This window comes from Petromyzon marinus, chromosome 66 (genome assembly GCF_048934315.1).
Source record: "Petromyzon marinus isolate PM22_M1 ecotype Great Lakes invasive population chromosome 66, UKy_Petmar_22M1.pri1.0, whole genome shotgun sequence".
Taxonomy (NCBI): domain Eukaryota; kingdom Metazoa; phylum Chordata; class Hyperoartia; order Petromyzontiformes; family Petromyzontidae; genus Petromyzon; species Petromyzon marinus.
Genome location: NC_133732.1, coordinates 5,094,163 through 5,110,185, shown reverse-complemented (window position 1 = coordinate 5,110,185; position 16,023 = coordinate 5,094,163). Strand labels below are relative to the sequence as shown.

Below are 16,023 nucleotides of genomic sequence, written 5' to 3'. Positions count from 1 at the left end.
CTGCATATGTAGATGCCACTGGTTCTTCACGTTCTACAGATGTAAATGCCACTGGTTCTTCACGTTCTGCATATGTAGATGCTACTGGTTCTTCACCTTTCTGCAGATGTAGATGCCACTGGTTCTTCAAGTTCTGCAGATGTAGATGCCATTGGTTCTTCACGTTCTGCAGATGTAGATGCCACTGGTTCTTCACGCTCTGCAGATGTTGATGCCACTGATTCTTCACGTTCTGCAGATGTAGATGCCACTGGTTCTTCACGTGGCATCTACCTGACATACGGACCAATTTTTGTTCGTTTCTCTGAAAGTTCGTAAGTCGAACGTTCGTAAGTAGAGGAGTCCCTGCGTACGGTTCCGTGCAACTGTTCCATGCAAGTGTGGCATTCGGGGGTGGGGCGGGCCAGGGTTGATGATTCCTATTATCCGGTGAGATCAGTGATTGTGTCAGTGAGTCACGCAAACTCGAGGCCAGAGAAACGCAAAATACACAACAACTTTTATTTAGTTCGTATGCAACAACCCATAGACTAACAACCCATACACAACAACAACAACCCATACACAACAACAACTACAACAACCCATAGACCAACAACCCATACACAACAACAACTACAACAACCCATAGACCAACAACCCATACACAACAACAACCCATACACAACAACAACCCATACACAACAACCCATACACAACACCAACAACAACCCATACACAACAACCCATACACAACAACAACCCATACACAACAACAACTACAACAACCCATATACCAACAACCCATACACAACAACAACAACCCATACACAACAACCCATACACAACAACCCATACACAACAACCCATACACAACAACAACAACAACCCATACACAACAACAACAACCCATGCAACAACCCATACACAACAACAACTACAACAACCCATACACAACAACCCATACACAACTACAACAACCCATACAACAACCCATACACAACAACAACAACAACTCATACACACCAACCCATATACAACAACCCATACAACAACCCATACACAACAACAACTACAACAACGCATACACAACAACAACTACAACAACCCATACAACTCATACACAACAATAACTATAACAACCCATACAACAACCCATACACAACAACAACTACAACAACCCATACAACAACCCATACACAACAACAACTACAACAACCCATACAACTCATACACAACAATAACTATAACAACCCATACAACAACCCATACACAACAACAACAACAACCCATACAACAACTCATACACACATAAACAACAACGACAACAACCCATACAACTCATACACAACAATAACTATAACAACCCATACAACAACCCATACACAACAACAGCAACCCATACAACAACCCATACACAACAACAACTACAACATCCCATACAACAACCCATACACACATAAACAACAACAGCAACCCGTACAACAACCCATACACAACAACAACTACAACAAACCATACACAAAAACAACCCATACACAACAGAAACAACAACACATACACAACAACAACACATACACAACAACCCATACACAACAACCCATACACAACAACAACCCATACACAACAACCCATACACAACAACAACACATACACAACAACACATACACAACAACAACACATACACAACAACAACCCATACATAGCAGAAACAACAACCAATATACAACAACAACACATACACAACAACAACAACAACAACTCATACACAACAACAACAACTCATACACACCAACCAAAACACAACAACAACTACAACAACCCATACACAACAACAACACATACAACAACCCATACACAACAACAACAACTCATACACAACAACAACAACTCATACACACCAACCAAAACACAACAACTACAACAACCCATACACAACAACAACAACAACTCATACACAACAACAACAACTCATACACACCAACCCATACACAACAACAACACATACACAACAACAACCCATATACAACAACAACAACAACTCATACAACAACTCATACTGCTGCTGCAGCTGCTGGAAGTCTGTTACTGCTGTTGCTGCTGCTGCTGTTGTTGTTGCTGTTGCTGCTGCTGCTGTTGTTGTTGTTGCTGTTGCTGTTGTTGTTGCTGCTGCTGCTGTTGTTGTTGTTGCTGTTGCTGTTGTTGCTGTTGCTGCTGCTGCTGTTGCTGCAGCTGTCAGTCTGTTGCTGCTGTTGCTGCTGTTGTTGCTGTTGCTGTTGCTGCTGCTGCAGCTGCTGCTGCAGCTGTCAGTCTGTTGCTGCTGCAGCTGCTGTTGCTGCTGCTGTTGTTGCTGCTGTTGCTGCTGCAGCTGCTGTTGCTGCTGTTGTTGCTGCTGTTGCTGCTGTCAGTCTGCTGTTGCAGCTGCTGCTGCTGCTGCTGTGAGCCGCTGTCCGCCCGCGAGCTGCCCGCAGCGGACTACGCGGCACTCCAGGGCTGGCCGCTCGTAGCGGGCGGCCAGCCCCTCCAGCCTGGACAGCAGCTCCAGGCCCTCGAGCAGGTGCCTGCCGGGGTCGCGAGTGGCACAAAGCCCGAGAAGGTCACGCCAAGGCCCCAGAACCATCGCCATGTACATACGTAATGAAGGCAAAGTTGCGATTGTGTCTGCGTGTGTGTGTGTGTGTGCGTCTATTCACAATGTTTAGCGTTCTTGCAGCAAACTTTAAATTTGCCGTGTGGGTACTTTCCAGACTGTACACCATGCAACAATTATGAAAAATACAATTTTTTTTTGGGGGGGGGGGGGTGGGGGGTGGGGGGGGGAGCTCAATAATGGATTTTTTTTTTTGCACGGCAAGTGAGCTGTGACGTCAAATCTGTCACGTGACCCTAGCACGTGGAAGCGTGACGCATTGTGGTGTAGTGGTTAGCGCGCTGTCTGTGTGTGTATCTGTGTGTGTGTGTCTGTGTGTGTGTGTATGTGTGTGTGTATCTGTGTGTGTGTGTATCTGTGTGTGTGTGTGGTGGGAGCGGTAGTGTAGTGGTTAGCACGCTGTCTGTGTGGGTGTGTGTATCTGTGTGTGTGTGTATCTGTGTGTCTGTGTGTGTGTATCTGTGTGTGTGTATCTGTGTGTGTGTGGGGGGAGCAGTAGTGTAGTGGTTAGCACGCTGTCTGTGTGGGTGTGTGTATCTCTGTGTGTGTATCTGTGTGTGTTGTGGGGAGCGATAGTGTAGCGGTTAGCGCGCTGCGCTATGAACCTGGCGACCCGGGTTCGATTCCCGCTCACGGCCAACACCAGTGACGATTATCTGAACCGGTCCCGGGCCTCCCCTAGGTCGACTCAGCCTCAAATGAGTACCTGGTGCGGTGTGTAAACATCGCCACTAGGGAGACAAAGGCGGTCGGGCGTGGTGCTGGCCACCCACCCCCTCGTGTACCGTTCCGGCCTTCATAGGTGCTCGCTAACAGCACTTGCCCCTACAGTCTGTTAAGGCTATACGGGGGATCTTTGTTTTTTTCTTTGTATCTGTGTGTGTGTATCTGTGTGTGTGTGTGTCTGTGTGTATCTGTGTGTGTATCTGTGTGTATGTGTGTGTATCTGTGTGTGTGTATCTGTGTGTGTGTATCTGTGTGTATCTGTGTGTGTGTATCTGTGTGTGTGTGTATCTGTGTGTGTGTATCTGTGTGTGTGTATCTGTGTGTGTGTGTGTCTGTGTGTGTGTGTATCTGTGTGTGTGTGTCTGTGTGTGTATCTGTGTGTGTGTATCTGTGTGTGTGTGTATCTGTGTGTGTGTGGGGGGAGCAGTAGTGTAGTGGTTAGCACGCTGTCTGTGTGGGTGTGTGTATCTCTGTGTGTGTATCTGTGTGTGTGTATCTGTGTGTGTGTGTGTGTCTGTGTGTATCTGTGTGTGTATCTGTGTGTATGTGTGTGTATCTGTGTGTGTGTATCTGTGTGTGTGTATCTGTGTGTATCTGTGTGTGTGTATCTGTGTGTGTGTATCTGTGTGTGTGTATCTGTGTGTGTGTGTCTGTGTGTGTGTATCTGTGTGTGTGTGAGTGTGTGTGTATGTGGGGAGCGGTGGGTGTAGCGGTTAGCGCTACGCCGCGCTACGAACCCGGCGACCTGAGTTCGATTCCCGCTCACGGCCACCACCGCTGACGATTATCTGAACCGGTCCTGGGCCTCCCCCTAGGTCGACTCAGCCTCAAACGAGTAACTGGTGTGTGGTGTGTTAACATCGCCACTGGGGAGACAAAGGCGGCCAGGCGTGCTGAATCGAAGTCCCGGGTAAAGCCGGCTAGTAAAGCTAGTCTATATATAAATATTGGGGGGGGGGGATACATCCTCCCCCAATGTTGAAACATGCTCAAAATGTACCCCCCCCCCCCCGTCAATATATCGCTATAAAATTGATTCATGTTTACGTGATTGTGGTTATGGTTGTACTTTCATCTCTGCCATTGCATACAATGACACGGGAAAAGGTTAAAAAATAAAACCCAGAGCAACGTAAATACAACACACACTCTTAGACATTATTGCAATAAATGAAAAGTCCATCCTACGCGTTGGTGAATTTTTATCTTATTTCAGCCAGGAAATTCGTTTTCAAATGTAGATATTTTTCTGGGGGTGGGGGGGGTTGGCCCGCACACCCCCTGGAAAATTTAGCCCCCCGCCCAAAATGTTGACTCCGCGGCTAGGGCCTTGGGTCACGGCGGCTGTGCGTCATGGCACGCCCCGTTCGCGGTAGCTCCTCGACGTCCACTTCCGCGGACCCATCCTGCCAGTGCACCGGAGGCGTCGCTTGACAAAGCATTCACGAAAGAGATCTCGAGGCATAAGGGGGTGGTGGTGGTGGTGGTGATGGTGGTGGTGGTGGTTGGTGGTGGTGGTGGTGGTTGGTGGTGGTGGGAGTGGTGGTGGTGGGAGTGGTGGTGGGAGTGGTGGTGGTGGGAGTGGTGGTGGTGGACGTGGGAGTGGTGGTGGTGGTGATGGCGGTGGTGGTGGTGGTGGTGGTGGCGGCGGTGGCAGTGGTGGTGGTGGTGGTGGTGGGAGTGGTGGTGGTGGTGGTGGAGGTGGTGGTGGTGATGGTGGTGGTGATGGTGGTGGTGGTAGTGATGGTGGTGGTGGTGGTGATGGTGGTGGTGGTGGTGGTGGTGGTGGCGGCGGTGGCAGTGGTGGTGGTGGTGGTGGTGGGAGTGGTGGTGGTGGTGGTGGAGGTGGTGGTGGTGATGGTGGTGGTAAAGTGTCTCCGTTCCACCCACTAGCCTCGAAGTCGAAACTTCCCCCCCGGCCATTCCGCAGCCGCCGTGGCGACTGGCGGCTCTTCTCGTCGTCGGCGGCGGCTGTTGTCGTCGTCGGCTGTTGTCGGCTGTTGTCGGCTGTTGTCGGCTGTTGTCGGCTGTTGTCGGCTGTTGTCGGTGGCTGTTGTCGGCGGCCTGTTGGCAATGGCGCGGAGGCAACTCACCCAAAGGCGACGAACTGGCGGTCCATCCAGGGAGTCGGCCCCAGGGTGACGTAGAACTGCGAGGAGTTGGAGTGGCGTCCGCGGTTGGCCATGCCCAGAACCCCTCTGCGCGAGTGGCTCACTGCGAAGCTCTCGTCTACAGGGGGAGAGGGGTGGTGGTGGTGGTGGTGGTGGGCGGGTGGTGGTGGTGGGGTGGTGGTGGTGGGGGGGTGGTGGTGGTGGTGGTGGTGGGGTGGGCGGGGGGGAAGCCATTTGCGACGTCGTAGTAACGTCGTGAATCACGTTAATATGATGTAAGATTTTCACGTGACTCCGGGTACCGCTAGAGAGTTACAATTTCGGGAATTCGTCAAGTTAACAGAAGTCGTAACACTCATCTACAAAGTAGGAGTCTAACTACGGAATGCGTTACGATGATTTAGTAACGTCGTGAATCACGTTAATACGATGTAAGATTTTCACGTGACTCTGGGTACCGCAAGAGAGAGAGTTACGATTTCGGGAATTCGTGAAGTTAACAGAAGTCGTAACACTCATCCACAAAGTAGGAGTCAAATTACTGAATGCGTTACGATGACCTAGTAATGTCGTAAATAAGGTGAATATGATGTAAGATTTTCACGTGACTCTGGGTACCGCAAGAGAGAGAGTTACGATTTCGGGAATTCGTCAAGTTAACAGAAGTCGTAACACTCATCTACAAAGTAGGAGTCTAATTACGGAATGCGTTACGATAACCTAGTAACGTCGTGAATCAGGTTCATACGATGTAAGATTTTCACGTGACTCCGGGTACTGCAAGAGAGAGTTACGATTTCGGGAATTCGTGAAGTTAACAGAAGTCGTAACGCTCATCTACAAAGTAGGAGTCTAATTACGGAATGCGTTACGATGATTTAGTAACGTCGTGAATCAAGTTAATATGATGTAAGATTTTCACGTGACTCCGGGTACCGCTAGAGAGAGAGTTACGATTTCGGGAAGTCGTGAAGTTAACAGAAGTCGTAACACTCATCTACAAAGTAGGAGTCTAATTACTGAATGCGTTACGATGATTTAGTAACGTCGTGAATCACGTTAATATGATGTAAGATTTTCACGTGACTCTGGGTACGCTAGAGAGAGAGTTACGATTTCGGGAAGTCGTGAAGTTAACAGAAGTCGTAACGCTCATCCACAAAGTAGGAGTCTAACTACGGAATGCGTTACGATGATTTAGTAACGTCGTGAATCACGTTAATATGATGTAAGATTTTCACGTGACTCTGGGTACCGCAAGAGAGAGAGTTACGATTTCGGGAATTCGTGAAGTTAACAGAAGTCGTAACGCTCATCTACAAAGTAGGAGTCTAATTACGGAATGCGTTACGATGATTTAGTAACGTCGTGAATCAAGTTAATATGATGGAAGATTTTCACGTGACTCTGGGTACCGCAAGAGAGAGTTACGATTTCAGGAAGTCGTGAAGTTAACAGAAGTCGTAACACTCATCTACAAAGTAGGAGTCTAATTACGGAATGTGTTACGATGACCTAGTAATGTCGTGAATCACGTCAATATGATGTAAGATTTTCACGTGACTGCGGGTACGCAAGAGAGAGAGTTACGATTTCGGGAATTCGTAAAGTTAACAGAAGTCGTAACACTCGTCTACAAAGTAGGAGTCAAATTACGGAATGCATTCCGATGATTTAGTAACGTCGTGAATCACGTTAATATGATGTAAGATGTTCACGTGACTCCGGGTACCGCAAGAGAGAGTTACGATTTCGGGAATTCGTCAAGTTAACAGAAGTCGTAACACTCGTCTACAAAGTAGGAGTCAAATTACGGAATGCATTCCGATGATTTAGTAACGTCGTGAATCACGTTAATATGATGTAAGATTTTCACGTGACTCTGGGTACCGCAAGAGAGAGTTACGATTTCAGGAAGTCGTGAAGTTAACAGAAGTCGTAACACTCGTCTACAAAGTAGGAGTCTAATTACGGAATGTGTTACGATGACCTAGTAATGTCGTGAATCACGTTAATATGATGTAAGATTTTCATGTGACTCTGGGTACCGCAAGAGAGAGTTACGATTTCGGGAAGTCGTGAAGTTAACAGAAGTCGTAACGCTCATCTACAAAGTAGGAGTCTAATTACGAAATGCGTTACGATGATTTAGTAACGTCGTGAATCAAGTTAATATGATGGAAGATTTTCACGTGACTCCGGGTACCGCAAGAGAGAGAGTTACGATTTCGGGAAGTCGTGAAGTTAACAGAAGTCGTAACACTCATCCCCAAAGTAGGAGTCTAATTACTGAATGCGTTACGATGACCTAGTAATGTCGTGAATCACGTTAACACGATGTAAGATTTTCACGTGCCTCTGGGTACGCTAGAGAGAGTTACGATTTCGGGAATTCGTCAAGTTAACAGAAGTCGTAACGCTCATCCACAAAGTAGGAGTCTAACTACGGAATGCGTTCCGATGATTTAGTAACGTCGTGAATCACGTTAATATGATGTAAGATGTTCACGTGACTCCGGGTACCGCAAGAGAGAGTTACGATTTCGGGAATTCGTCAAGTTAACAGAAGTCGTAACACTCATCCACAAAGTAGGAGTCTAATTACGGAATGCGTTACGACATCGTAGGACCGTTGCGAGTCGGATCTACGATAAGATGTTCACGTGACTCCGAGTAAGTAAGAGAGAGTTACGATTGTGGGCAAACGTAGAGTTAAGAGAAGTCTTTACATAGGTCTACAAAGTAGCAGGAGCCAGAGTGGACAACGTGTTAAGATGTTCTGGTGTATTTTTCGATTTAAAGCTTTCGTGACTGCAGGGATTCGTCTCATTGGTTCTGTCGGGAAAGTCACCACCACGTAGAAGGGAAACGATAAAATAGTAAAAAATAAAACGTAATAAAATAAAATTCTCACGACGTTTCGGCCACAACACAAGTGGCCTTCTTCAGGTGAAGGAACACTACACACTATACACTACACTACACACTACATTAAACACTACTACACTACACTATACACTACACCCTACACTATACACTACACTATACACTACACACTACACTACACTACACTATACACTACACTATGCACTACACTATACACTACACTATACACTACACTACACACTACACTGTACACTACACTATACACTACACTACTATACACTACACTACACTACACACAACACTATACACTACACTACACACTACATTATACACTACACTATACACTACACTATACACTACACATTACACTATACACTACACTATACACTACACAAAACACTATACACTACTACACTACACTACACACTACACTATACACTACACTACACACTACACTATACACTACACTATACACTACACTATACACTACACATTACACTATACACTACACTATACACTACACACAATACTATACATTACTACACAACACACTACACTACACTATACACTACACAGTACACTATACACTACACTACAATATACACTACTACACGATACACTACACTATACACTACACTATACACTACACTATACACTACACTATACATTACACTACACACTACACTATACACTACACTATACACTACACTATACATTACACTACACACTACACTATACACTACACTATACATTACACTACACACTATACTATACACTACTACACTATACACTACTACACTATACACTACACTACTACACCATACACTATACACTACACTATATACTACACTACACACTACACTATACACTACACTACTAAACACTATACACTACACACTACACTATACACTACACTACACACTACACTATACACTACACTATACACTACACTATACTATACACTATACACTACACTATACACTACACACAACACTATACACTACTACACTACACTATACACTACACACTACACTATACACTACACTACAATATACACTACTACACGATACACTACACTATACACTACTCTTTACACTATACACTACACTATACATTACACTACACACTACAAAAAACACTACACTATACACTACACTATACACTACACTACACACTATACTATACACTACTACACTATACACTACTACACTATACACTACACTACTACACCATACACTACACTATACACTACACTATACACTACTACACTATACACTACACTATACACTACACTATACACTACACTATACACTACTACACTATACACTACGACACTAAACACTATACTATAGACTACACTATACACTACTATACACTACACTATAAACTACACTATACAGTACACTATATACTACACTATACACTACACTATACACTACACTATACTACACTATACACTACACTTTACACTATACACTACGCTATACACTACACTATACACTACATTATACACTACACTACACACTACACTATACACTACACTACACTATACACTACACACTACATTATACACTACTACACTATACACTATACTACACTATACACTACACTATACACTACACACTACATTATACACTACTACACTATACACTACTACACTACACTACACTATACACTACACTACTACACTATACATACACTATACACTACACTACACGATACACTACACTATACACTACACTATACACTACACTACTACACTGTACACTACACTATACACTACACACTACACTACACTATACACTACACTATACACTACACTATACACTACACTACTACACTATACATACACTATACACTACACACTACACTACACTATACACTACACTATACACTACACTAGTGTATAGCGAGGCAATCGACGTTTCGGCCCTCACCCTCAAACGTAGCCCCATAGATGGAGGCGCCTCCATTCCCTCGGCCTCCCGTGATGTCTGGTGGGGGGGTGGGGGTGACAGGGTGGGGGTGACAGGGTGGGGGGTGACACGGGTTGACTGCTGTGCCAGGCTAGGTGCATGAGGAGGAGGTCACGTGACAGACCCAGCAGGTGCCATGGGTTGACTGCCGTGCCAGGCTAGGTGCAGGAGGAGGTCACGGGACAGACCCAGCAGGTGCCATGGGTTGACTGCTGTGCCAGGCTAGGTGCATGAGGAGGTCACGTGACAGACCCTGCAGGTGACGTGGTTCTGACTGAGTTCACTGGCAGTGACGCTCTGTGCTACGTGCAGATTCCTTTCTTAGCCCCTCCCCCCGCGTTCACGACGTCATAACGAGTTTCCTGAACCCCTCCCCCCGCTTTCACGACGTCATAACGAGTTTCCTGAACCCCTCCCCCCGCTTTCACGACGTCATAACGAGTTTCCTGAACCCTTCCCCCCCGCTTTCACGACGTCATAACGAGTTTCCTGAACCCTTCCCACCCGCTTTCACGACGTCATAACGAGTTTCCTGAACCCCTCCCCCCGCTTTCACGACGTCATAACGAGTTTCCTGAACCCTTCCCCCCCGCTTTCACGACGTCATAACGAGTTTCCTGAACCCCTCCCCGCTTTCACGACGTCATAACGAGTTTCCTGAACCCTTCCCACCCGCTTTCACGACGTCATAACGAGTTTCCTGAACCCCTCCCCCCGCTTTCACGACGTCATAACGAGTTTCCTGAACCCTTCCCACCCGCTTTCACGACGTCATAACGAGTTTCCTGAACCCCTCCCCGCTTTCACGACGTCATAACGAGTTTCCTGAACCCTTCCCACCCGCTTTCACGACGTCATAACGAGTTTCCTGAACCCCTCCCCCCGCTTTCACGACGTCATAACGAGTTTCCTGAACCCTTCCCACCCGCTTTCACGACGTCATAACGAGTTTCCTGAACCCCTCCCCCCGCTTTCACGACGTCATAACGAGTTTCCTGAACCCCTCCCCGCTTTCACGACGTCATAACGAGTTTCCTGAACCCTTCCCCCCCACTTTCACGACGTCATAACGAGTTTTCTGAACCCCTCCCTCCGCTTTCACGACGTCACAATGCGTTTCCGGACCGCCCCTCCCCCCACCCTCCGCTTTCATGACGTCACAATGCGTTCCCTGCAAAGAGAGTTTCCGGGAAAGCATTATGACGTTATGAAAACGGGTGGGGGGGGGCGGCTGTTGAGGGAACGCATTCTGACGTCATGAAAGTGGGGGCGGGGTTCAGGTAACTCGTTATGACGTCATGAAAGCGGGAGGGGATCAGGGAACTCGTTATGACGTCATGAAAGCGGGGAGGGGTTCAGGGAACTCGTTATGACGTCATGAAAGCGGGGGCGAGGTTTCACTCTCTCACTCTCTCACACTCTTTCTTATCTCTCTCTCACTCTCTCCCTCTCACACTCAACAACAACAACAACAACCGCCATTCGCCACTAAGTGGTGGTGACGTCACCACGACGCTTGTGCCAGGCCATGTGCACCTTAAGGCCACGTGAAGTGTCGAACGCCCGCTGGCAGGAGGTCACGGGGCAGACCCAGGTGCCACGGGTCGACTGACTGAGATGACTGGCTGATGCACCACCTGTGCCCCCTACTGTGTCAACCTGCTGTGCTTTAGCCACTCGGCGCTCCGCTCGTTGTTGTGAGCGTCGCTCCTCCGCCCTCCGTTGTTGTTGGAGGGCGACTGCCTCCAACTGCCCAGTAGCATCCTTCACGAGCCTCCTCCACAGAGGCCGATCTTGACACCGCTGGTACCAGTCATCGGCAAGTCCACTCAGCTCCACGTCCTCCTGTACCACGTCACTCCATCTCTTCTCTAGCCCGTGCCGCGCCCGTTTAGCCCCCTCGATCCAGCCGAACAAAAGCTGTTTCGGCATGCGGTGGCTGGGCATGTGGGCTACATGACCCAGCCAGCGCAACCTTGCCTGCCGGAGGAGCTCACCGATGGGACTTTGCCCAGATCTTTCAAGGATTTGTGAGCTCCTCACACAATCCAGCCTGGTCAAACCCAGCATGGATCGCAGGCAGGCCAGGCTAAATGTTTCCAATCAGCGAAGATGTTCCATTAGGGGGGGTCCACGTTTCGCAAGCGTAGAGAAGGGAGGGAATGACCGTGGCCGAGAAGACCCGAAGCTTAGTGCGGAGCGACAGACCAGGTAGCTTCCACACAGCATTACGCAACCGATGAAAAGATATTGCCGCTCGACTGATTCGGAGTGAGACCTCTGCTGTTAAACCAGAGCCGGTCATGAGCACACTGCCCAGGTATGGGAAACTCTCCACTCGCTCCACAACTGCCCCATCACCGATTGGGAGTTGTGGGGGTGGAGTGTCCGATGGTACAAAATACCCAGGCAGGTGCTTAGTTTTGGTGGGGCTGATGGTAAGGCCCATCCTCATAGTGGTATGCTCCAGTTTCAGCAGCAGCGCCTCCAACTCCTACTCTGAATGAGCAGCTATTACCAAATCATCGGCATACATAACGTGGTTGAGCAATAGGGAGCCATCCCTTGACCGCACCCGGGCATCGATCAGCCTCCCATTGTATCTGTACCAGATGGAAATTCCTCTGGTACAGCCATCAAAGGCTTCACGAACTACGTGGTCGAAAAAATGTTAAATAATGTGGGAGCCAGAGGACATCCCTATCGCACCCCAAGGTGTACAGGGAATGGCTCTGACTCCCGGCCACGTAGTTTTACCCGGGCTTGCTCACCATCATGAAGGTCCTTAATGATCGTGAGCAGAGGGTCAGGTACTCCAAAAGCACGAAGAACAACCCAGAGCCCAGGCCTACTGATGGTATGATAGGCCTTGACCAGGTCAATAAAGCAGAGATGTACGTCTTTTTGGAATTCCCTACACCTCTGCTGTAGCAGACGGACAGAAAATATGGCATCTCTGCAGGACCGCCCTTTCCTGAAACCGCATTGGGGCTCCGTAAGCCTCTCCTCAGCGTGCCTGGCAAGGCGATGCTGAATAATCCTTGCCAGGACCTTTACCGGCACACTGAGGAATGAGATGCCCCTGTAGTTGTTACAGTCTGTGCGGTTCCCCTTCTTAAAGAGGGGGACCACCAGGGCATCCTTCCAATCCTGCGAAACCTGTCCAGTGGTCCAGATTGTTGTTATAATGTCATATAGGGCAGTCTGTGCACAAACGCCACCCTCCCTCAGCATTTCGCTTGGGAGATCATCTCTGCCCGCTGCCTTTCCTGGTCTCAGACTCTGGATCGCCCTCAGTACTTCCTCAACAGATGGCACCTCAGCCAGCCACTCACAGGGGGTGACTTCTTCCAATATTTGAGGCACCGCAGCCTCAGCAGGGTCATCCTCACTTTGTGCCACGATGTTTTCCTGGCTGAGGGATTTTCCCTCCCCCAGGACCTCACAGAAATGCTCAGCAAATCTGCAAACCTGTTCCTGGGGGTCGGAGATTGGATCACCCTTTTTTCCCTTAATTATGGTAATAGGTGTGGCTCTGCAGGTTACTTTTTTGATGGAGTTAAATAGAGATTTGTGATCACGGGCCACTGAGGCAGACTCCATCTCCTCAGCAACCCGCGACCACCACCCATCCTTGCAGCGCCTCACGGCTCTCCAAACCTCCGAGCGAAGGCTGCGGTAAGCCCCCTCATTCTCTGACGTGGGATTCTGTAGCCGATGAGAGTGGGCCTGTCGCTATTTCTCAACCATCCTGAACACCTCCTCTGTCAGCCAGGGTCTCTAGGGAGGTCTGGACCGCGTACCCAAAGCAGCCATTGCAGCTGCATGAGTCACAGTCCTAAACCTCGCCCATTTACCCTCGACATCAGGAGGAGTCGGGGACGATGCCAATCCCAGCTGCAAGCGATGATGAAATTCTCGCTTGCAACTTTCATCAGATAACTGAGACATGGCCACCTTAGGTTTGAATGGGGTCCTGGGTGTACACCCACCACCGGAGTGGAAGAATGGCAGGCGCATCTTACAGATGACTAGTCGATGGTCAGAGGGCAGATCAGCTCCACGGTAGGTCCTGGTGTCAAGGACATGGGCTCGCATCCGCTGGTCCGTCACTATGTAGTCCAGCAGATGTTCTTGCTTGGACCCGGCATGCATCCATGATGTTGTGTGGATGCGCCGATGCCGGAACAGCGTGTTGGTAATTACAAGCCCATGGGCTGCACAAAAATCTACCAGCCTCCTACCGTTGTTATTGAGCTGATCTGGCCCATGCCCTCCAATCACTCCAGACCAGGTGCCAGCATCATGACCAACTCGGGCATTGAAGTCACCCCACATGATGACTCTATCCCGAGGGGCCACTTTAGCCAGCACCTGTGACAGGAGGTCACTCACACACACTCACTCTCTCACTATCACTCACTCACACTCTCTCTCACTCTCTTATCTCTCTCACTCTCTCTTACACTCCCTCACTCAACTCACTCTCACTCTCTCACACTCTCACTCACTCACTCTCACTCACTCACTCTCCCACTCTCTCTCACTCACACTCTCTCCCACTCTCTCACTCTCTCTCACTCACTCTCTCTCTCTCACGCTCTCACTCACACACTCTCACTCACACTCTCTCCCACCCTCTCACTCACACACTCGCTGTCACTCTCTCTCACTCACTCTCTCTCTCACTCACTCACTCTCCCACTCTCTCACTCACATTCTCTCTCCCACTCTCTCACTCTCTCTCACTCACTCTCTCTCTCACGCTCTCACTCACACACTCTCTCTTACACTCTCTCCCACTCTCTCACTCTCCTCACTCACTCACACACTCTCCCACTCTCTCACTCACACACTCGCTCTCACTCTCTCTCACTCACTCTCTCTCTCACTCACTCTCTCCCACTCTCTCACTCACATTCTCTCTCCCACTCTCTCTCTCTCACTCACTCTCCCACTCTCTCACTCACATTCTCTCTCCCACTCTCTCTCTCTCACACTCTCACTCTCTCACTCTCACACTCTCTCCCACTCTCTCTCACTAACACTCTCTCTCCCACTCTCTCTCCCACTCTCTCACTCTCTCTCACACTCTCTCTCCCACTCTCACTCTCTCCTCCACTCTCTCTCACTCTCTCTCACTCTCTCCCACTCTCTCACTCTCTCTCTCCCACTCTCTCTCTCTCTCACACTCTCTCTCTCTCTCCCACTCTCTCTCTCTCTCTCTCCCACTCTCACTCTCTCTCTCTCTCCCACTCTCTCACACTCTCTTATCTCTCTCTCTCTGACACTCTCTCACTCTCCCACTCTCTCACTCACTCACTCTCTCTCACTCACTCTCTATCTCTCTAACTCTCTCTCACTCTCTCTCTCTCTCTCCCACTCTCTCTCTCACTCTCTCACTCTCTCTCTCACTCTCTCACTCTCTCTCTCACTCTCTCTCACTCACTCTCTCTCTCACTCTCTCCCACTCACTCTCTCTCACACTCTCACTCACTCTCTCACTCTGTCTCCCACTCTCTCTCTCACTCTCTCACTCTCTCTCTCACTCTCTCTCACTCACTCTTCTCTCTCACTCTCCCACTCACTCTCTCTCACACTCTCACTCACTCTCTCACTCTGTCTCCCACTCTCTCTCTCACTCTCTCACTCTCTCTCTCACTCTCTCTCACTCACTCTCTCTCTCACTCTCTCC

At 48.6% G+C, this 16,023-nt stretch overlaps 1 protein-coding gene across 1 annotated transcript in view; it reads right to left on the bottom strand.

The window, feature by feature from the left end:
• Positions 1–487: 487 nt before the first annotated feature.
• Positions 488–16,023, bottom strand: part of LOC142906504 (putative inactive peptidyl-prolyl cis-trans isomerase-like 6) — a 26,718-nt gene continuing 11,182 nt past the window's right edge. Inside the window, exons 4-6 of the mRNA XM_076054430.1 lie at positions 10,290–10,346; positions 5,449–5,584; positions 488–2,540 (exon numbers count right to left, since the gene is read on the bottom strand). Of these exons, the coding sequence (XP_075910545.1) occupies positions 2,384–2,540; positions 5,449–5,584; positions 10,290–10,346 (350 nt within the window). The 3' untranslated portion in view covers positions 488–2,383. The remainder of the gene's footprint in view (positions 2,541–5,448; positions 5,585–10,289; positions 10,347–16,023) is intronic.